At 46.5% G+C, this 22,327-nt stretch overlaps 1 protein-coding gene across 1 annotated transcript in view; it reads right to left on the bottom strand.

Moving 5' to 3' along the window:
* The window catches only part of WHRN (whirlin), a 101,823-nt gene that overhangs the window by 8,901 nt on the left and 70,595 nt on the right, over positions 1 to 22,327 (bottom strand). The window contains exon 10 of the mRNA XM_044268525.1: positions 1,274 to 1,345. Within this exon, the coding sequence (XP_044124460.1) occupies positions 1,274 to 1,345 (72 nt within the window). The remainder of the gene's footprint in view (positions 1 to 1,273; positions 1,346 to 22,327) is intronic.

The following is a 22,327-nucleotide window of genomic DNA, read 5'->3' as shown; positions in this document are numbered from 1 at the left end:
TCTAATTTTAAGCTGCATTAATGCAATTCCTTTTAATTTGTATTACTGAACTAAATGGACTTTTGCACGATATTCTAATTTTTCGAGTTTCACCTGTAAGCCTCTAGGAGCAACGGGGGCGTTGCCATTACACCTAGAGGCTCTGCTCTCTCTACAACTGCCGCACCCTCTGCACTTTGATTGACAGGACCAGGCAGTGTAAACATCACAACTGCCCCAAAATGCAGAGGATGCAGCAGTTGAAGAGAGAGCAGAGCCTCTAGGTGTAACGGCAACGCCCCCGTTGCTCCTAGAGGCTCACTTGCTTATATTCAACCTTCTGAAAGCGGAGGAATGGGGAAATCAAAAATTAGCAATTTAAACTCCTTATCTGCAGATAATACTCCAGAATCATGGTGACAGATTCCCTTTAAATGGCTTGTCTGGAACTCAAATACCAATGACCTTTCCACAGGATCGTGGGGGTCTGATTCCTGCTCCAACCAGCCATTGCTCAGGCGAGCGAGGCAGCCTCTTCCTCGGACTGTGACGTCATGTCCATCACTCACTTGGCCTTTCTCCAGCTCAGTACCATTGAACTGAGTGGGATTGAGCTGCAATACCAAGCACTGCCACTATACAATGTACGGCGCTGTGCTTAGTATACAACCGAGAGGCCGGACCGACGCAATCTGATATTGGGGACAGTGACAAACTCATTCCTGTCATTCTCACTACATCTGCATAGGTCAAAAATAAACTAAGAACTGATAGATGAGCTAAACGTTTTTTCAGTGGAGTTCCCCTTTAAATTTAGCCCCTTCCTTAATGACAAGGAATAAGATTGCTTTATAGCAGGTCGATTGCTTTGAATGTATTCGCATTACAGCCGGTATCGACAGATTCCTGGTTCTGTAAGTCAGCAGTTAACAAGCGCAGCCTCTCCTGACCGATCTCTGCTCCCTCAATAGGTCTATTATATTAGCTCCTTGTGAAAAATGCCATTGACCTGTCCGCAAGCAGTCCAGATTAATGGAGGCATCATGCATAAAACATTGCTTTTAATCTGAAGGACTGTGCAGTCAGCCCTCAGGGTGGAAAGGTTCATTTCGGATTCCCTGGTACTATTTTCAGATCCGTCCATTGTAGCAGCAGCTGCAGATCCTATCAGCGGTATAAACCGTGTTGATGGTGCCCGGGAGGGATGCCTGTCCTTGGAAATGTATGACGCGGCCTCTCGATTCGAGTCTGTCACCAGCATGGATCCCCATAATCATCAATCTTCTATACTTACCAGGGAGATGTCGGGCAGGGTTGTCCGAGTCAGACTTCCAGAGTCCGCACTTCCCTCAGGGTCGGCTCCATTCTAGTTAAAGGGCAGGAGAAAATTTACAATACAAATATAGACAGCAATTCACATTAAGCTGTAATCACATGCATGAAATAATGCTACCGCTGAAAACGTAGTGTTTCTGCCTAGAACGCTATGTTTCGCAGGACGTCTAAGGGGCAATTTACAGAAGCACGAGATGTGTCGGCACGCAGAGCTTTACCGGTTGTGCTGGCGTGTCTATTAGGCCATCTGGTGCTCGATGCAACCTGTTTTTAGAAACTGCATTTGGAAAATGACTTTGAGAGTGCTTTTACGGTCCTGTGGGTCAAGCTGAAAACGTAAAACTATTACCACTGCATCCTAATACCATGCCATTATTGACTAAAAGGGTGGTCAGGGATTAGAACAAGGCACAGAGGGGGCTAATTACTAACAGAAATACGTCTATATTAGGCTATTTCTGGCGCAAATTGCGCAAATTTTCCTCGTTCACTCCAAGTCTAAAAAACTGGGCGTCGCGTGGGTGGGCAAAGTGGACAGCCGGCAGGCCCGTCTCATTCATGATTTTCTAAGCAAAAAAATGGTCTAAATGTACACCAGCAAGGAAGCTGGTGTAGATTTCGAAGCAGCGGTGGATCAGCCAAAAGTTATGTAGAGGCCAGAGCCTCTACATAACTTCAGAGGCTCCACCGTCAGCGCAGGGCCTTATTAAGACCGGCGTCTAAAATGCCGGTCTTAATAAATGTCCCCCAGAGTTTTTTCCATAGACTGTGTCTGGCATTGCAACTCAGCGCCATTCACTTGCAGTCACTTACTATGGAAGGAGACTATAGTCCCAGAAACGCGTCTAGACAGCAGGTTACAATGCATCAAATCGCTTTTATATGTTTACTAGCGGAAGGAGCCGGATTCGCTCGGGTATATTTAATCTATTTCATTTAATGTTTGTGTGTCGTTAAAAGATATCAACACTATCCACTATAACAGTGACATCTACAGCACCCGCCCCCAAAACAGTGACCTCCACAGCCCCCACCCCTTAACACTGACCCCCCCAAAGTGCCCCGCCCCTTAAAATTGGACCTCCACAGCAGCCCACCCCCTTAACTTAGACCTTTATTGCAGCCTTCCCCTTTAAAAGTGACTTTCACAGCATACAACCCCCTTGACAGTGACCTCCACAGGGGCCCACCCCCTTAACAGTGGCCCTTACTGGATCATGGGCGTGTTCTTTTGCACAGCTCACTCTAAGACAGCAGCACTGTACTGTCTGAGTGTGAGCTACAGGGAGAAAGTCACCCTCCCTTCCACCCCTGCAGCTGACAGAAGTTGATTTTTACCTTCATTTTTTCAATCCTCGTCGGCTCAGGAGTGGTAGGGGGCATGGCCTAACCAGATCAGGGGTGTGGCTTAGTGTGACCTGCAGGCGGGGTTTTAAGTCTTTGAGGGTGGACACATTGTGGCAGGGGGCGTGTCTGGGCAACTTCCTGCAAGTGTCACGCCCCTCTGGACACCTTACTGGCTTATTTGCATACCAAATAATCAGGATTTTCAGAGGATAAAAACATCTATTGCTGGAACAAAGGCACATCTGGAAATAAGGTACTAAGTGCAATTAGGCCATGGCTTTACTTCAATAGCGAGTATCCTGGTGACAGATTTCCTTTAAAGCTCTCCTACAGCAGTGAAGATAAATGGCTGGGTTGTTATGGAAACCTGGAGTAAAACTGTGTATGTGGAGGTTGGAGGACCTGCAAGCTTCTATTGGCTGATAAGGGTCATGTGACCAAGCTTCTATTGGCTAATGCATTTTTTGGGAATACAGTATCTCAGTAACTGTACGTCCTAGAGAGCTGAGACATGGTCTAGAACCTTCCAGGACACCTGTGTGCCAGATTTCGTGATTGTAAATGCGACGGTGCGGACTCCTGATCTCCGCTCCACAACTGTTACATACAAAATAATACCTGGAATGAACCAGTCTTAACCATCAAATAATATACAAATCCGGAAAAACACAAATAAAGGTCGCATAGATATGCACAATTGACAAACAATATGAACTGATTTCGCTTCTCGATCCACTTTAACTGGGACTAAGTGAACTGAATTTCTGGATACTGATAGTGACTTTCCATTAGGTCCCTAAGATATACAATACGACACTTTGCATTGAATACTCTGCATTGGGTCAGAATCGTTTTACAGTGCGCCATTCTGCTGGGAGAGTATATTCTGTGTAACCTTTATGTTGTGATATTCTAATTGCGGGACACTGTATTGGGATCCTCCTGCGGTTAGATTTTCAATCTGATTGAGGTCATAACAATTCAGTGAATCGGTAAAAAATAGGTCCTCTTTTCAGGTGTAATATATCACCAAGCGGAGCTTTTACAACTGACCGCATATTGTATTATATTGCATATTGTGTATCTATTGTTTTTAATTACAGATTTTTAAGGGATATGGTTATTGTGGTTTTATGAATAAAATGCTGATTTAGCGTGATCCCAGATGTTGAGTGCCTACCTTTATATAGTGCTGTGGTAGGTCAAACACTCCTTATTGAACGGAGCAAATTACTTAATATACAGAGTGACATTGATATTCAATAGTACACAGTGTACTGATGTTGAGAATACTGTAATAGTATCATACGGACATAACAATGTTGGAAGCGCATAGTGTGACGATATTAACACCAGCGCACAGTTTGACGGCACTAACATCAGTGCGCAGTGTGATGGCGTTAACACCAGAGCACACTGCAACAACATTGAAGTCGCTGTAATAGATAAACACCAGTACATGTCACACAAGCACAGTCAGGGGCAGAGCCGGGAAGCGTCACCAGAAGAGCAGTCAGAATGCAACAAGCAAAAGAATAAAATGAGAGAGCAGTCAGGAATGGACCAAGGGTCAGAGCCAGGTGTAGAGCAGAAGGTAAAACCCAGGCAAACCCAAGGGTGAGGCAGGAGTAATATCCATAAACAAGTTAATATCAGGAGTCAAAACCAGGAGCAATAATTGAAGGAACAAGAGCCAAGACATGGTATGAACCTCAATCAGCAGGCAAGGCATGGCAGGACATTTCCTCTTTAAGTAGGTAGTCATCTTCCTGCACTGGTGTCCTTAGCAGCCTGATGCCACCATGCAGTCAGGGCAGGACTGGTCATAGAAGAATGGAGCAAGTACTTGTCCTGACACTGCACTGCGGAGACTTCAGAGGCGACGGGCAGTGTAATAAAGAGGAAGCAGCGCTCGCATGGTGCACCACCTCCTCTTTAAACAGCTGATCGGCGGGGGTTCCGGGTGCCAGACCCCTGCCGATCAGATATTAATGACTTAGGCCTCATGCACACGACCGTGCCGTTTTTTGCGGTCCGCAAACCACGGATCGAAAAAAAGAAAAACGGAAGCCGCCCGTGTGCCTTCCGCATTTTGCGGAACGGAACGGACGGCCCATTGTAGACATGCCTATTCTTGTCCGCAAAACGGACAAGAATAGGACATGTTATTTTTTTTTGCTGGGCCACAGAACGGAGCAACGGATGCCCCATTGAAGTGAAAGGGTCCGATAAGGTCGTGTGCATGAGGCCTTATCCTAAAGATAGGTCATCAATATATATGGTCTGCACAGCCCCTTTAAGGAAACATCTCCGGTACAGGGAGAAGTACTGTAAGTAAGTAAACCCTTTAGTATAATAATCTGCAGATCCCAATTCCAGCGGTAATCACCTCCACCAAACATTTCCTAAAAGATTTGCACAATGCAGAGGAGGAATTTTTGACCCTTTCTCCTTCTATTGATGAAAATGTGTTTAATTCCTCAATATTTCTGGGATGCTTGCGTTCACAGTGATCAATTAAGTTTTTGGGTCCACCAGTGTATGGTGGACCCGTCTGCCCATTGTATGTGTGCTCCAGAAGGGAGGCTTTATTTCAGTCTTGCTATTGGTCCAAACCTGCAAAACCCAACATGTGGATATACAGAAGACTGGTGCAGATAAGAACACGAACAATTCATTAGGAGTGAGTGATGCTGCTGTGACACTTTATACCTTGCACCGCAGGGGTGCCACCATTTCCCAATAAATTGACAGGTTGAGAGTCTTAAAAAAAAAAAACATCACGTTATATCACGATTCCTCCTCTCCCTGCTCAAAAGCCATCAGCCTCCATACAATAAAATATACGGCAAATGTGACTTTCACCCAAGAAGGTTTTTTTAAATTGTGTCATTGGATTTATTGGATCTCATTTCGTTTAATGCAGTGTTTCCCTGATGCTGATTCAAGCTGTTATATGGATAACAGCACCCCGGAGATTTCTGATCATAGGCAATGGATATTCCCAGAGGAAAGCAGTAATTGGCAAATGATGCCAGGCGTGCAAAATAATGCGGGACAACAATTATTCTTCATCTGCTGTAACTTTACAATAAATCACGCTTCAGGCTATGCTTTTCTGGAATAAAACTTTTACAAAGTACTTCAGCAGTAGAGGCAAACGTGACTAGTGTTGCCCCAGTCCTATTAGGGGGCCCACAACCAGCAGAACATGTGTGATAGCCCTTCAGACCCAATATCAGTCTACTGCTCAGAAGACAGGGGGCCATATGGCAAAGAACAAGAGGAGTCCTCCATCGTGGTGCTGGATTTTGCCTGTTCTTTGGTGTTTGCATCCCACTTCACTAGCTTTTCATCATCTGTGGACCAATGAAGTTCATCTGTTAAATGGTCCTTCACAGGTTCTTGCTACCCAATATTAAGGTGGAGGCAACCAGCCCCCTCACCCAATGGCTTCCTAGTAACTGCATGGGTTGTCCCTATGCTTTTTTACCCTTCTCGATCCTCCGCCATGCCAGAAGGCAGAATACTGTTGATGGATTTTTCCTTTCGGGTACATTCATATGTGGCAAGTCCGCTTTCAGCAGCCAACCGGGATGAAAAATGGCACTGCAAAAAAATGCCCAAAATGGTCTGGGCTGGCGGGTCTACCACTGCTTTCATCCCTTGGATAAATCCCACAAGCAACGACTGACATGCCGTGGATTTCTAAAATCTAATCTAATTTTTTTGTAAAGGCGGTGGAAATTCCGTGGGGACGTATCCTTATAGAAAGTTGCCGCAGTAGAAGACAGAAAGTGATGTGATATTCCTGCTGTATCTGCACTAGTTAAAATAGGAGGGAAAAAATACGATCGGTGCAAAAATGCCTTTCTGAGAGATGATCTGTCATAGGTTTTCTCAATTCCGAGAGCTCCAGCTGTGGCTAAAATCCATTTTTTAAGATGTTCAGGCAGTCAGTGCAGAATCTGCTTTCTATTTTAAGGATTTAGTATGAAGATTGGAAGTGCCTTGTTTACAGAATTTTATCCGTTTTTCAACCTCTGAAGTTACATTAGCAAAGCTCAACTTTTTTTTTTACAGGATGCATCCAACCCTAGAGGACATTCTATTCTACATAAATGAACATGATCCCCCCCAAACTGGTTACCACCCCTCTGTACCCTTACTGCAGACTGCTAGCAATTCATTCATTACTTCTAGTAGAAATAATAAAGGGATGGCACAACATAGAGCCATAAGAATAGAAGCTCTGGAATTGTTATTACATGGGGAATGCATGAAGCTATTAAAACAAGTCAGGAGAGGTGAGAGGTCCTCTTTAAGGCCCCTTTTAAGCCATTTTGTTCTCGATAATTGCCTGCTTGTCAGGGGAGGTGAGGCCGGGCTACATTTACATGCAGCAAACTCTTCCACTGTATGGGGTCGAGGGATTGCTACTGCTCTCTCTTGTCCCATAGAGAATCATTGTTCCGGGGCAGCAAATCATTATTTAAACAGCACGATCTGCTGCCAAGAAACGATGATTTAGGTGTCTGCACAACAAATGCCTTTATCAGATAAATGTGCGTTTGCTCGATCATCGGGTGATTAACGGCACCTTTACACAGGGCAATTATTGGGAAGCACAGTTCCTAGAAACGCTCCATCTAAATTATTGCCCCCTTGTAAAGGGGCCTTAGATTTAGACCACGAGTAAGAAAAAGAATATGCTAGGGTGGGCCTCCATGAAGAGTGATTGTGGCATTGGCGCATTAGAGGACAGTTTAGATCAGGGCTGGCCAACCTGCGGCTCTCTAGCTGTTGTAAAACTACAATTTCCACCATGCCCTGCTGTAGGCTAATAGCTGTAGGCTGTCTGGGCATGCTGGGAGTTGTAGTTTTGCAACAGCTGGAGAGCCACAGGTTGGCCATCCCTGGCTTAGATGTTCCTACATGAAGCTCTTCTCCCAGCACTTGCTCTGTGCCACATCTGTAATAGCAGGCTATACTGACATTTGAAGAACAGCTTTGTCGTAGTATTGTTCTAATAAATGTACATGTTCTAGGAAGAGGCGCCATAAATTATACAAAATTATAACACTGGAAAAACAACACTGTAAATCATTAATGTAAAAATATAGCTTATTTCTAAGGAGGGATTTGTTCTCCTAACTTCATTGTACTAAACTAGCAATCGCTGTTATTCACCAAGAACCTCCCTGCTCTGACTATGGGCCCATGTACTTCAGCAGATTATCAGGCCTATTATTAGGAACGAACATTCCTAATAATTGCTCCATGTAAATGTGCCACCGATCACCAGGAAATGAGCAAAATGCTTTTTCTTGGCGTGAACGGATCATTTATGGTGCACATAAAATCCTCATTTGTCGGCAGCTCATTGCCCTGTGTGAACAGAGATGTGGTGCTGCAACAGACATTGAGCTTTATGGGGATGAATGATCATACCGTAATTACTTTTAGGTTTGGAATCTGATGATTAATGGACACAGCTCTCTTTCTTCCCCTCTCGGACAGACACACTACTAAAAAGTCACTGGTGTTTGAATTTTTCCCATAAAAGAGTAGTGTAAATACACATTATAATATATCTTACTACAGAAACATGCCCTCTTTCAATTACCCTTTGCCTCATGCACTGATCACTCACTTTTAATCCATTTTGAGAGCTATTTTTGTCTCACCGCTTACAGCTCCTGTCCATCAAAACCTATTGAGGGTATGGAGAAGGCTACAGCAGCTACAACAAGACCAAGAGGCAGAGAGAGAGAAAGACACACACACAGACATGCTGCTGCAGTTTTCCATCTCACGTCAATGCTGAATTCACAGCTACACTGCCAGCACTGCTGTATAATGTCCTACATGTTGCTGCTGCTGCTTCTGAGAGCAGGATCTTCCGGGGTATGTTTGTTGATTTGAAGCCTCATAATAACTAGCAAGATGATATCACACTCAGGGGCGTAACTACCATAGCGGCAGACCATGCGACTGCTATGGGGCCCAGGGCAAGAGGGGGCCCAGTCTTAGTTGGGATTATCTCCTCTTCTACTGGAGGTGAAAACTTGGTCTCTACCCTCTAAAGCAGTGATGGCGAACCTATGGCACGGGTGCCAGAGGCGGCACTCAGGCCCCTCTCTGTGGGCACTTGCACCCTGGAAAAGTCTATGGTGTACCAATATGCCTTAGGCCTCCTGCACACGAACCCCGTGGCCGTGCTGCGGGCCGCAATGCAAGAACACCGACCATGGGGCAGCCGCATTGGATCACGGACCCATTCACTTTAATGGGTCCACGATCTGCAAAAACATAGGAAATGTTCTATCTTTTTTCGGAACGGAAGTACGGGATGAAACCCCATGGAAGCTCTCCGTAGGGTTCCGTTCTGTGCTTCCGTTCCGCACTATTCCGCATCTCAGGATTAGCGGACCCATTAAAGTGAAAGTGTCCGCATCCGTGATGCGGAATGCACGTGGAACGGTGCCCATGTATTGCGGATCTGCAAATGCGGTCTTCAATATGGCAACGGGACACCTACAGTCATGTGCAGGAGGCCTTAGACTTTTCCTGCCATTCATCAGCGCAGGCGCACTATGAACACCACAGGCAGCGCACTGAGTGTAAACAGGCTTTTATAGCGAAAAGTACATGGAAGATATACTATACTGGACTGTAGTATTCAAATTCCCATGTTGGCACTTTGTGATAAATATGTGGGTTTTGGGGTGCAGTTTGGGCACTCAGTCTCTAAAAGATTTGCCATCACTGCTCTAAAGGAACAATTTTAGCAAATGAAGCAGTGGAAAAAATGGCCCAAGGGTCATTGAAAAGGGTTTAGGAGGAAACCCTTCTGTCCTGTGTGGGGGGCCTGGTTTGATCTTTGCTATGGGGCCCGTACCTCTCTATGTACGCCACTGATCACACTGTATGCCACTATGGGGGGTATGTGAAGGAGCTGGGCACGAGGGGATCTTCTTACCGAGAAGTTCAAACCTGACTCCTGTAGTGTGTCAGGTAATTCATATACTGGGCCCATGACCTGTATAGCTTTTTATTCTTCTTCTTTTTTTTGCATTTTTTTAACGAGTTATATTTAGATACCGGTAATTATTTATCTAACGATTTTTCAATTAAAACAGATAAGGTAATCCCGGTGATAAGTTGTCTTTATATACAGGCTGAATTCCCTGTGAGAACTAGGTCAGGAAAATCAAAGAGACACATAGGTAGAATTAAATAGGTCCAACCTGAAGGGCAGGAAAATCAATACTAAAAGAAAGCAGTTTTATGATCTAATCTTAAGTCCACTAAAGATAACAACCTGGAACTAGACTAAAAACGCAGGCGGCTCGCCCTTCCATTTCGAAATGCAATATCATTGTTTTTATTGGACTCGGCCTGGATCCTTCTCCCCTCTGGATTTGTGAACAGTAATTTGAAAGTTTACTTTCTCAGAACGTGTTCAGAAACCATATGTGACCGCATCCTGTAAGGTATAATTATGTAAAGTGATTTTATTATTTAAAGGAAGTGTTTTATACTGATCACATATCGCCAGGATAGGTCATCGGTATCTGTTTGGTGGGGGCCCGACTCCTGGCACCCCCGCCGATCAGCTGTTTGAAGCGGCTGTGGTGCTCTGGTGAGTGCTGTGGCCTCTTCCTGGGCCAGTGACATCACGTTCATCAGTCACGTGGCCTAGGCGCAGCTCAGTCCCATTCCAGTGAATGGGGCCAAGTTGCGATACCAAGCACAACCACTATACAATGGATGGCGCTGTGCTTGAGGATACTGGGTGTCAGACCCCCACCAATCAGATACTGATGAAAAATGGTGTAAAATATTCGATCTAGCCACTGGCTTGTAGACACTGATTCATGGTTCTTCTGAGACTGTTCTCATCATATATGAGGGAATTACCATTTAAAGGGGTTGTCCGAGGGGACATTCCTATGCTATTACAGGAAATGGTTGGAAATGCCCTTTCAGCCAATCGCTGGCCATAATGGTAACCCGCCTCAGTCAGTGAGTGGCTGAGCGGGTGTTTTCCGGATTTCCCATGTGTTGAGCTGGAACCAGGATGTGGAGACAGTGTGGGAATGGCAAAGGAGCGGAATCGAGGAGGTGAGTAATGATAATTTCTCATTTTAAACCCATACTGGGCACTTTTGTGAAAATATGTGGTTCTCCTGGACAACCTCTTGAAGGGTTTCCTATATTGTTAAAGGATTTATCCAACTTCTAAAAAAAAAAAAAAAAATAGCCCAAATGTTATAAAATAATTTTCCGATCTCTTGTCGATCCAGCCTAGATGTTGCAGTGGGGCTACTGAATGACTGTCTGCTGGAGATCGGAGAGGGTAAAACATTCATCACCCATTCACTGGTACCCCAGTAATCGCTAAAACAGGTTACCCTGGTCCTGGAGTTTGAAGGTACGGTGGTCAGACATGCACGCTGCTGCATTCAAAGTCTATGGCACTGACAAAAAAAATATTCTCCAGAATTTCAGTTTCAAAAAGTCACAAAAAAGGGTTTTGCAACTTTTTGGGCTTATTTATGTAAAAAATTTGCAACTCAGTCCAGCTTGGGAAAGTGAGCAGCTTGGGAAAGTGAGCATGTAGCCCGTCGAGCTGATTTAATGCAGATTTATTAAGTGACTTTTTAAAATGTCACAGAAATTGTTGAAATGCTACTCCCATAAATGAAATCCAGGAAAAGAGGGAATGTGTAAGGCCTCATGCACACGACAGTTTTTTTTCACGGCCCGCAAAAACTGGGTCCGTGGGTCCGTGATCCGTGACCGTTTTTTCGTCCGTGGGTCTTCCTTGATTTTTGGAGGATCCACGGACATGAAAAAAAAGTCGTTTTGGCGTCCGCCTGGCCGTGCGGAGCCAAACGGATCCGTCCTGAATTACAATGCAAGTCAATAGGGACGGATCCGTTTGAAGTTGACACAATATGGTGCCATTTCAAACGGATCCGTCCCCATTGACTTTCAATGTAAAGTCTGGAGTTCTTTTATACCATCGGATTGGAGTTTTCTCCAATCCGATGGTATATTTTAACTTGAAGCGTCCCCATCACCATGGGAACGCCTCTATGTTAGAATATACTGTCGGATATGAGCTACATCGTGAAAATCAGATCCGACAGTATATTCTAACACAGAGGCGTTCCCATGGTGATGGGGACGCTTCAGGTTAGAATATACTGAAAAACTGTGTACATGACTGCCCCCTGCTGCCTGGCAGGTGCTGCCAGGCAGCAGGGGGCAGACCCCCCCCTCCCTCCCCTGTAGTTAACTCATTGGTGGCCAGTGCGGCCGCCCCCCCTCCCTCCCCTGTAGTTAACTCATTGGTGGCCAGTGGGCCCCCCCTCCGTCCGCTATAGATAACTCATTGGTGTCCAGTGGGCCCCCCCTCCGTCCGCTATAGATAACTCATTGGTGTCCAGTGGGCCCCCCCTCCCTCCGCTGTAGATAACTCGTTGGTGGCCAGTGGGCCCTCTCCCCTCCCTCCCCCTCCTAATTAAAATCGCCCCCCTATCATTGGTGGCAGTGGTGAGTACCGATCGGAGTCCCAGTGTAATCGCTGGGGCTCCGATCGGTAACCATGGCAACCGGGACGCTACTGCAGTCCCGGTTGCCATGGTAGCTTAGCAATTTGTAGAAGCTTCATACTTACCTGAAGAGCTGCGATGTCTGTGACCGGCCGGGAGCTCCTCCTACTGGTAAGTGAAAGGTCTGTGCGGCGCATTGCTTATAGCACAGACCTGTCACTTACCAGTAGGAGGAGCTCCCGGCCGGTCACAGACATCGCTGCTCTTCAGGTAAGTATAAAGCTTCTACAAATTGCTAAGCTACCATGGCAACCGGGACTGCAGTAGCGTCCCGGTTGCCATGGTTACCGATCGGAGCCCCAGCGATTACACTGGGACTCCGATCGGTACTCACCACTGCCACCAATGATAGGGGGGCGATTTTAATTAGGAGGGGGTGGGAGGGGAGAGGGCCCACTGGCCACCAATGAGTTATCTATAGCGGACGGAGGGGGGGCCCACTGGCCACCAATGAGTTATCTATAGCGGACGGAGGGGGGGCCCACTGGACACCAATGAGTTATCTATAGCGGACGGAGGGGGGGCCCACTGGACACCAATTAGTTAACTACAGGGGAGGGAGGGGGGGCTGGCTACCAAGAAGTTAACTACAGGGGAGGGAGGGGGGGGGGGCGGCCGCACTGGCCACAAATGAGTTAAAAACAGGGGGGGGGGGGTCTGCCCCCTGCTGCCTGGCAGCACCTGCCAGGCAGCAGGGGGCAGTCATGTACACAGTTTTTCAGTATATTCTAACCTGAAGCGTCCCCATCACCATGGGAACGCTTCTGTGTTAGAATATACTGTCGGAAATGAGTTTTCACGAAGTGAAAACTTAGATCAGAAAAAGCTTTTATGCAGACGGATCTTCGGATCCGTCTGTATGAAAGCAACCTACGGCCACGGATCACGGACACGGATGCCAATCTTGTGTGCATCCGTGTTCTTTCACGGACCCATTGACTTGAATGGGCCCGTGAACCGTTGGCCGTGAAAAAAATAGGACAGGTTATATTTTTTTCACGGCCTCGAAACACGGGTCACGGGCGCGGTGTAAAAACGGTGCACAAGCCGAGTTTTCTACGGCCCCATTGAAAGTCAATGGAGCCGCAGAAAAAAACGGAAAACGGCACAACGGCCACGGGTGCACACAACGGTCGTGTGCATGAGGCCTAAGTCGGCACTGTTCAGACTTGCTTACATAGTAATCCAGTATCCATGGTAGCTCGTAAAGGCAGCTGACGTCTCTGAGGTGGTGCTCAGTGTGAAACAGCCAGCACATGCAACCATCCATAGACAATACAGACGTGGCATTCACCGATCAGATGTATTCTCTATTGCAGTGTTTCCCAACCAGTGCGCCTCCAGCTGTTGCAAAACTACAACTCCCAGCATGCCCGGACAGCCAGTGTTGGGAAACACTGCAGTCTATTGATACATAGAAGTACAAATCGAAGGATCAGAGGTAAAATGCACAGAAGGCGCCTACTCCAATAAATGGGCAGCATAGAAAGTGGAGTAACAGCTCAAGACAGAAGTGTTAGACCTGTGTTTTTCTGATATTGATGACCTATCGTCAGGATAAGTCATTAATATCTGATCAGTGAGGGCTCAACAGTAGTACTCAATCTGTGTAGGAATGGAGTTCATGAGGAGACATGAAGTACAGAGAGGAGGGTGGGGGATAATGAGCAGCAGCACTTGTATGCAGTCTCAATTACCACAGCCCCGTTTTACCACAGTCCCTTCATGTCTCCTCATGAACTCCATTCCCACAGAGATTCAGCTGAAGATCTTATCATCTGTATTCAGGATCATAATCCCTGACAAGCAGAGAGGAGGATGAGGCAGCTCTGTAGCTCAGTGTTGTGGAGTAACTTGTCCTGCTGTGTGATTAGGACGAGTTTTGTGTGTACTAATAGGACGGCGGCCATTTTATTTCTCCTAATGATTGCTCCATAGACAAAACAAGCCATTATAACTAATGAAAGGTATTTGGGAATATATTTATAATAAAATTAATATTGAAGTATTTTCATTTAACCCCTTTAATGACCTGTCCTGAGGATAGATCATCAATATCGGCAGCCTGGAAGACCCCTTTAAATATGCTCCAAATATTTCAAAGATCGTGCAACATTTGATAATTTTGGCTCAAATTACAGCAACGCTGACCCCCAAAGCGCTCTAACTTAGCCCTAAAGTCAGAGCTCTTATACCCAGTGCTAGACTGTCCCTTTAAGAAGCCAGCCAAGATGAACAACAATGACAATCCAGTGCTTTCTACTACGTAATGTGGTGGGGGGTGTAATAACTGATGATATGACAGGTGCTTCGTCATCTCCAGCCCAAGAGGGTCAAACGTCTGGTTGGGTCTTCCGTATCTGCAGGCTGCCATACGAGTGACATCCCTTAGCACAAACAGCAGCATTTTATCATTTGAAATTCATAAGATGTTTTTTTAAGTACAGCATGGAAATTACATATACATTTAAAATCGCTTTGATTAATGCAAGAAGGCGTTTTGCTAGATTGATGCTAATAAACATAAGCAGCTGTTTATCTTACATGGAAAAGTCACTGTAATGTCAAAAGCCCATGGAGAGGAGGGGACAGGAGGGGTGCCACCAGAACCAGGTAGAAGAGACGGGAGAGGAAGCAAACATTTGACATTATTAGGCAGACTGCTCCCTCCGCTTTCATGTGGACCCCCCAGATCAATGAGTTGTTACATAGGTTGTCTTATAAAGCAAAGCGCTGTCTATTAGCCCTATGATGATCTCATGGAGGAGGCACCTCCTGTCCTCTAGGAGCCAGATTAGGGAGCTGTGACTCTGGAGGACCTGGTCAACGCACTGATGGCCTATCCTCATGATAGGTCATCCATATCTGATCGGTAGGGGGTCTGACTCCTGGCATCCCTGCTGATCAGCTTTTTGAAGAGGCTGCAGTGTTCGGGTGAGCGCCAAAGCCTCTGCCGTCATGTCCATCAGTCAGTCCCGTTCAAGTCCAAGGGACTTAGCTGCCATACCAAGCAGGGGCACTACACAATGAATACCGCAATTCTTGGTATACTACGAAAAAATTGCAGCACTCAGACCCTTAAAACAACTGATCAGTGAGGGTGCCAGGAGTCACAGGTCATCGATATTTAAAGGGCATCTGTCAGCAGTTTTGTACCTAGGAAACTGGATGACCTGTTACATGTGCGCTTGGCAGCTGAAGGCCTCTGTGTTGGTCCCATGTTCATATGTGCCCGCATTGCTGAGAAAAATTATGTTTTATTTTATGCAAATGAGCCTCTAGGAGCAACAGGGGTGTTACCATTACACCTAGAGGCTCTGCACACTCTGCAACTGCCACACCCTCTGCACTTTGATTGACAGGGCCAGACAGTGTAAATGTCATCACATCTGCCTGGTCCTGTTAATCAAAGTGAAGAGAGTGCAGCAGTTGCAGAGATAACTGAGCTTTTAGGTGTAATGGCTACACCCCTGTTGCTCCCTAGAGGCTCATTTGCATATATGAAAACTTCATTTTTCTCAGTAATGCAGACACATATGAACATGGGACCAACACAGATGCCTTCAGCTGCCAAGCGCACATGCAACAGGTCAGCCAGTGTCATAGGAACAAAACTGCTGACAGATGCCTTTTAAATCCCTGAAAACCCCTGTAAGTGCCTGCATGTAATAAGACCGTCCTCTGTAAGGACCCAGCCTGTCCATGCATTACATGGCCGACCATAAATGTATAGTCAGATGCGGTTTAGAGAAGATGGGCAAATGGCGACAAACTGATTGCCACGCCATCTTCTTTAAAGGGAGTCTGTCACCACATTTTAGCATGTTAGACCGTTAAAATAGGGTTATGTGATCCAGCCAGAACATAAAAACGGTACCTTTGTGGTAGAAAACGGACTTTTCTTTTTGCCGAAAATGAAGTTATAAGATTATGTTCTGAGCCCTCTTAAGTGCCCAGGGTGGTCTCTCAATCCTCGGAGCCCCAGGCAGGCACCTCCTAAACGGCTCATAACCCCGCCCTCCGTGCGCCTCTGCCCGCCCCTTTACTCCCCTCCCCTGTCCTTTTCCACTGCGGCTGTGCGGTCCAAATCGTAGCGGGCGCATGCGCAATAGGTATTGCGATGCCCTGCCAGGAGCGGGCATCGCATTGCGCATGCGCCCGCTACGATTTGGACCGCACAGCCGCAGTGGAAAAGGACAGGGGAGGGGAGTAAACGGGCGGGCAGAGGCGCACGGAGGGCGGGGTTATGAGCCGTTTAGGAGGTGCCTGCCTGGGGCTCCGAGGATTGAGAGACCACCCTGGGCACTTGAGAGGGCTCAGAACATAATCTTATAACTTCATTTTCGGCAAAAAGAAAAGTCAGTTTTCTACCACAAAGGTACCGTTTTTATGTTCTGGCTGGATCACATAACCCTATTTTAACGGTCTAACATGCTAAAATGTGGTGACAGACTCCCTGTAAACTGGCCAGACACAATAGATAGACTGTATTATGGCCAATCCTACTGGGGTAGTGCAATGTGCTGGGGCAGCTCATTGGGGTCAGGGCAAATGAAGATTGCGCATGCTGGAATGTGACATGCCCCATCCTTTCAGAAATCATCACTCTGATAATACCAGTTGACACATTTTTGGGAAGGCCGAGGGAGATACGAAGCTGTTGGTCGAAGGAGAAGTCAGTAGCTATGTTATATGTACGGCCAGCATTAGAAACACTGATCTGGAAGCACCAGCTTGCTGACAGTTTCCACGAGATGTTTCTACACCGAAATGTTAACAACAGATAAAAACGAATAACCACAGACATTAGAAACTATAAAATGTCGCCTTTCTAAATGACTGTATTCCCACAGTGCAGAGCTGTGCCAGACTATATGCCATAAATTCTTATAGCGCCTGTACTTGTGCCAGCTTCAGCATGATGGTGCCATAATGAACTCGTTTGTTACTTGTGGGAAGAGCGACCGTGACGGTCAGTAATAGAAAGCCATTAACATCTGCATCTTAGCTGCAGGAGCGATCTTGTCAAGTGGCCATGAGAGCGAGATGGTCACAAGATCAGACGCAGCTACCGCGCGCCAAAATTATCGAAATCTGGAAGAAAAGCTGTAAGATGAACAGTAACCCCACATCGGGCACACCAGTGAGTACCAGCAACTCAATGCAGCGGTATACCCAATGACCGGGCCCCACAGCAAATTTTAGAACGAGCCCCCCTCCCCCAGCAACTTGTTCGCAACTCCCAACTCTTGTGCAACCTCCGCTCCTGAGGCTAGTCAAGATCGCCGTCTCAGACAAGTCCAAGCATTCGCTCCGTCCATCTCCTACGGTGACACTGTATAATACTGTTGAGGGGGCCCTGACAATAAAATCTTTTAGTCCACCTCCTAAGTGGGCCCTTTCTGAGTTCGGGCCCCAAAGCAGCCGCTTCCCCTATAGCTATGCCCCTGGGTATAACGTACCTGAACGAGTCCTGATATCCAGATTGTACACGCAGAGGCACAAAATACTGCCCCACCAGGAGCAAATACCACAGTGCAGCACAAAACACTGCCTCACCAGGAGCAAATACCCCAGTGCAGCACAAAATACTGCCCCACCAGCAGCAAATACCACAGTGCAGGACAAAATACTGCCCCACCAGGAGCAAATACCACAGTGCAGCACAAAACACTGCCTCACCAGGAGCAAATACCCCAGTGCAGCACAAAATACTGCCCCACCAGCAGCAAATACCACAGTGCAGCACAAAACACTGCCTCACCAGGAGCAAATACCACAGTGCAGGACAAAATACTGCCTCACCAGGAGCAAATACCCCAGTGCAGCACAAAATACTGCCTCACCAGGAGCAAATACCACAGTGCAGCACAAAATACTGCCCCGCCAGGAGCAAATACCACAGTGCAGCACAAAACACTGCCTCGCCAGGAGCAAATACCCCAGTGCAGGACAAAATACTGCCTCACCAGGAGCAAATACCCCAGTGCAGGACAAAATACTGCCTCACCAGGAGCAAATACCACAGTGCAGCAAAAAATACTGCCTCACCAGGAGCAAATACCACAGTGCAGCACAAAATACTACCCCACCAGGAGCAAATACCACAGTGCAGGACAAAATACTGCCTCACCAGGAGCAAATACCACAGTGCAGCACAAAATACTGCCTCACCAGGAGCAAATACCACAGTGCAGGACAAAATACTGCCTCACCAGGAGCAAATACCACAGTGCAGGACAAAATACTGCCTCACCAGGAGCAAATACCACAGTGCAGGACAAAATACTGCCTCACCAGGAGCAAATACCACAGTGCAGGACAAAATACTGCCTCACCAGAAGCAAATACCACAGTGCAGCACATAATACTGCCTCACCAGAAGCAAATACCACAGTGCAGCACAAAACACTGCCTCACCAGGAGCAAATACCACAGTGCAGCACAAAACACTGCCTCACCAGGAGCAAATACCAAAGTGCAGCACAAAATACTGCCCCACCAGGAGCAAATACCACAGTGCTGGACAAAATACTGCCCCACCAGGAGCAAATACCACAGTGCAGGACAAAATACTGCCTCACCAGGAGCAAATACCACAGTGCAGGACAAAATACTGCCTCACCAGGAGCAAATACCACAGTGCAGCACAAAACACTGCCCCACCAGGAGCAAATACCACAGTGCTGGACAAAATACTGCCCCACCAGGAGCAAATACCACAGTGCAGGACAAAATACTGCCCCACCAGGAGCAAATACCAAAGTGCAGCACAAAATACTGCCCCACCAGGAGCAAATACCACAGTGCTGGACAAAATACTGCCCCACCAGGAGCAAATACCACAGTGCAGGACAAAATACTGCCTCACCAGAAGGAAATACCACATTGCAGCACAAAATACTGCCCCACCAGGAGCAAATACCACAGTGCAGGACAAAATACTGCCCCACCAGGAGCAAATACCACAGTGCAGGACAAAATACTGCCCCACCAGAAGGAAATACCACAGTGCAGGACAAAATACTGCCTCACCAGAAGGAAATACCACAGTGCAGGACAAAATACTGCCTCACCAGGAGCAAATACCACAGTGCAGGACAAAATACTGCCTCACCAGAAGCAAATACCACAGTGCAGCACAAAATACTGCCTCACCAGAAGCAAATACCAAAGTGCAGCACAAAATACTGCCCCACCAGGAGCAAATACCAAAGTGCAGCACAAAATACTGCCCCACCAGGAGCAAATACCACAGTGCAGGACAAAATACTGCCCCACCAGGAGCAAATACCACAGTGCTGGACAAAATACTGCCTCACCAGGAGCAAATACCAAAGTGCAGCACAAAATACTGCCCCACCAGGAGCAAATACCACAGTGCAGGACAAAATACTGCCCCACCAGGAGCAAATACCACAGTGCTGGACAAAATACTGCCTCACCAGGAGCAAATACCAAAGTGCTGGACAAAATACTGCCCCACCAGGAGCAAATACCACAGTGCAGGACAAAATACTGCCCCACCAGGAGCAAATACCAAAGTGCAGGACAAAATACTGCCCCACCAGGAGCAAATACCACAGTGCAGGACAAAATACTGCCCCACCAGGAGCAAATACCACAGTGCAGGACAAAATACTGCCCCACCAGGAGCAAATACCACAGTGCAGGACAAAATACTGCCCCACCAGGAGCAAATACCACAGTGCAGGACAAAATACTGCCTCACCAGAAGCAAATACCACAGTGCAGGACAAAATACTGCCCCACCAGGAGCAAATACCACAGTGCAGGACAAAATACTGCCTCGCCAGGAGCAAATACCACAGTGCAGGATAAAATACTGCCTCGCCAGGAGCAAATACCACAGTGCAGGACAAAATACTGCCCCACCAGGAGCAAATACCACAGTGCAGGACAAAATACTGCCCCACCAGCAGCAAATACCACAGTGCAGCACAAAATACTGCCCCACCAGGAGCAAATACCACAGTGCAGGACAAAATACTGCCTCACCAGAAGCAAATACCACAGTGCAGGACAAAATACTGCCCCACCAGAAGGAAATACCACAGTGCAGCACAAAATACTGCCCCACCAGAAGCAAATACCACAGTGCAGCACAAAATACTGCCTCACCAGGAGGAAAATACCAAAGTGCAGGACAAAATACTGCCTCACCAGAAGCAAATACCACAGTGCAGCACATAATACTGCCTCACCAGAAGCAAATACCACAGTGCAGCACATAATACTGCCTCACCAGAAGCAAATACCACAGTGCAGCACATAATACTGCCTCACCAGAAGCAAATACCACAGAGCAGGACAAAATACTACTGCAGTATTCAACGGTATCACTGTCCTGAGGATGGCGATGATACAGTTGAACTCAGGAGGGCGGCCATGAGGATGGCTCATGCAACCCCCTTGACATCGGCTCACCGGGAAGTTTCCCTGTAGGGTCTATGGCCAGTCCACCCCTGCCTTCACACAGAGACCTTCAAGAGGACTCTGCCAGTAGTTATATAAAGAGGGGCTCCACTTTGTATACTATAATAAAAGACCTCACACACAGTATTTTTTATATTCATGTGCTATCTGCATTTTTTGCGGATAACACACTGACCCATTCATTTCTCTCAGGCCATGCACATATGCATATTTTTTACTGATCCGTGTGGCTGTTCTGCAGACAAGAATAGTCATTTCTAGTGATGGGAGTGAGAAAAATATGGAAGGTATGCATATTTTGCGGATTCATTGTTGCGGACTGAAATACGGACACGTCTGTGTGCATGATGCCTAAGAATGTGAACACAAACTGAGATTTTAAAGGGGTATTCCCATCTCATAAAATGAGACATCACTATATAATTGGTGGGGGTCTGAACAGTAGGACCCGTACAATTCTAAAAAATGAAGGGATCGCAGCACTGAATCGAATCAGATCTGCAACTCCTCTTACAGTCTTATGTTGGACCAGGACAAAAAAACTGTGAAGGGGCTGCAGTGCTAAATCAGTGCTGCAGCCCTTTCATTCAAAGGATCATGAGAGTCCTAGATGTCAGATTTGAAACATTTATACATTTATGACATATCATACCCCTATGGAAATACCCCAAAAAAAGGGGATACATAAAATTGCAAAAAGGGTCTACGTTTTCCCCCAAAACAGCGCCACTATCATCCATGGTCACGTCTAGTATTGCAGCTCAGTCTAAATTTTACTGAGGCTGAGCTGTCACACCAGATACAGTCTATGAATAAAAGTGGCACCGGGAAAACAGACCTTTTCTAAAAAAAAAAAAAAAGGATTTAAAGGGGCTTTCCAGGACCCATTCACTTGAATAGTAGCTGAGCTGCAGAGTAAGGGCTCGTTCACACAAATGTTTTTTGCGTTCCGTATACGGGCCGTTTTTTGAGTTCTGTATACGATCCGTATACGGAACCATTCATTTTAATGGTTTCGCAAAAAAAAACGTAATGCACTCCGTATGCATTCCATTTCCGTTCCGTTCAAAGATAGAACATGTCCTATTGTTGCCTGCAAATCACGTTCTGTGGCTCCATTCAAGTCAATGGGTCTGCAAAAAAAAACGGAACACATACGGAATGTACTCCGTATGTCTTCCGTATCCGTTCCATTTTTGCGGAACCATCTATTGAAAATGTTTTGCCCAGCCCAATTTTTTCTATGTAATTACCGTATACTGTATATACCATACGAAAAAACATGGAACCGGAAACACTACTAAAACAAAAAAATGGAAAAACGGATCCGTTAAAAACGGCCTGCAAGACACTGAAAAAGCCATACGGTCGTGTGAACAAGCCCTAACAGAGAATGGCGACTACACAACATATGGAGCTGATATTGGGGCTTTGAGACTTTTATTTATACTGATAACCTATACTCAGGATAGGTCATTAGTATCTGATGGGTGGGGGTCTGACATTTGGGACCCCTGCTGATCAGCTGTTTGAGGAGACCCCTCTGGTGAGCGCCGCTGCCTCCTCTCAGCATATCAAGTACAGCA

The sequence above is a fragment of the Bufo gargarizans genome, chromosome 9, assembly GCF_014858855.1.
Source record: "Bufo gargarizans isolate SCDJY-AF-19 chromosome 9, ASM1485885v1, whole genome shotgun sequence".
Taxonomy (NCBI): domain Eukaryota; kingdom Metazoa; phylum Chordata; class Amphibia; order Anura; family Bufonidae; genus Bufo; species Bufo gargarizans.
Note: the sequence above shows the minus strand (reverse complement) of the source record. Positions and strands in the feature narration are given on the sequence as shown.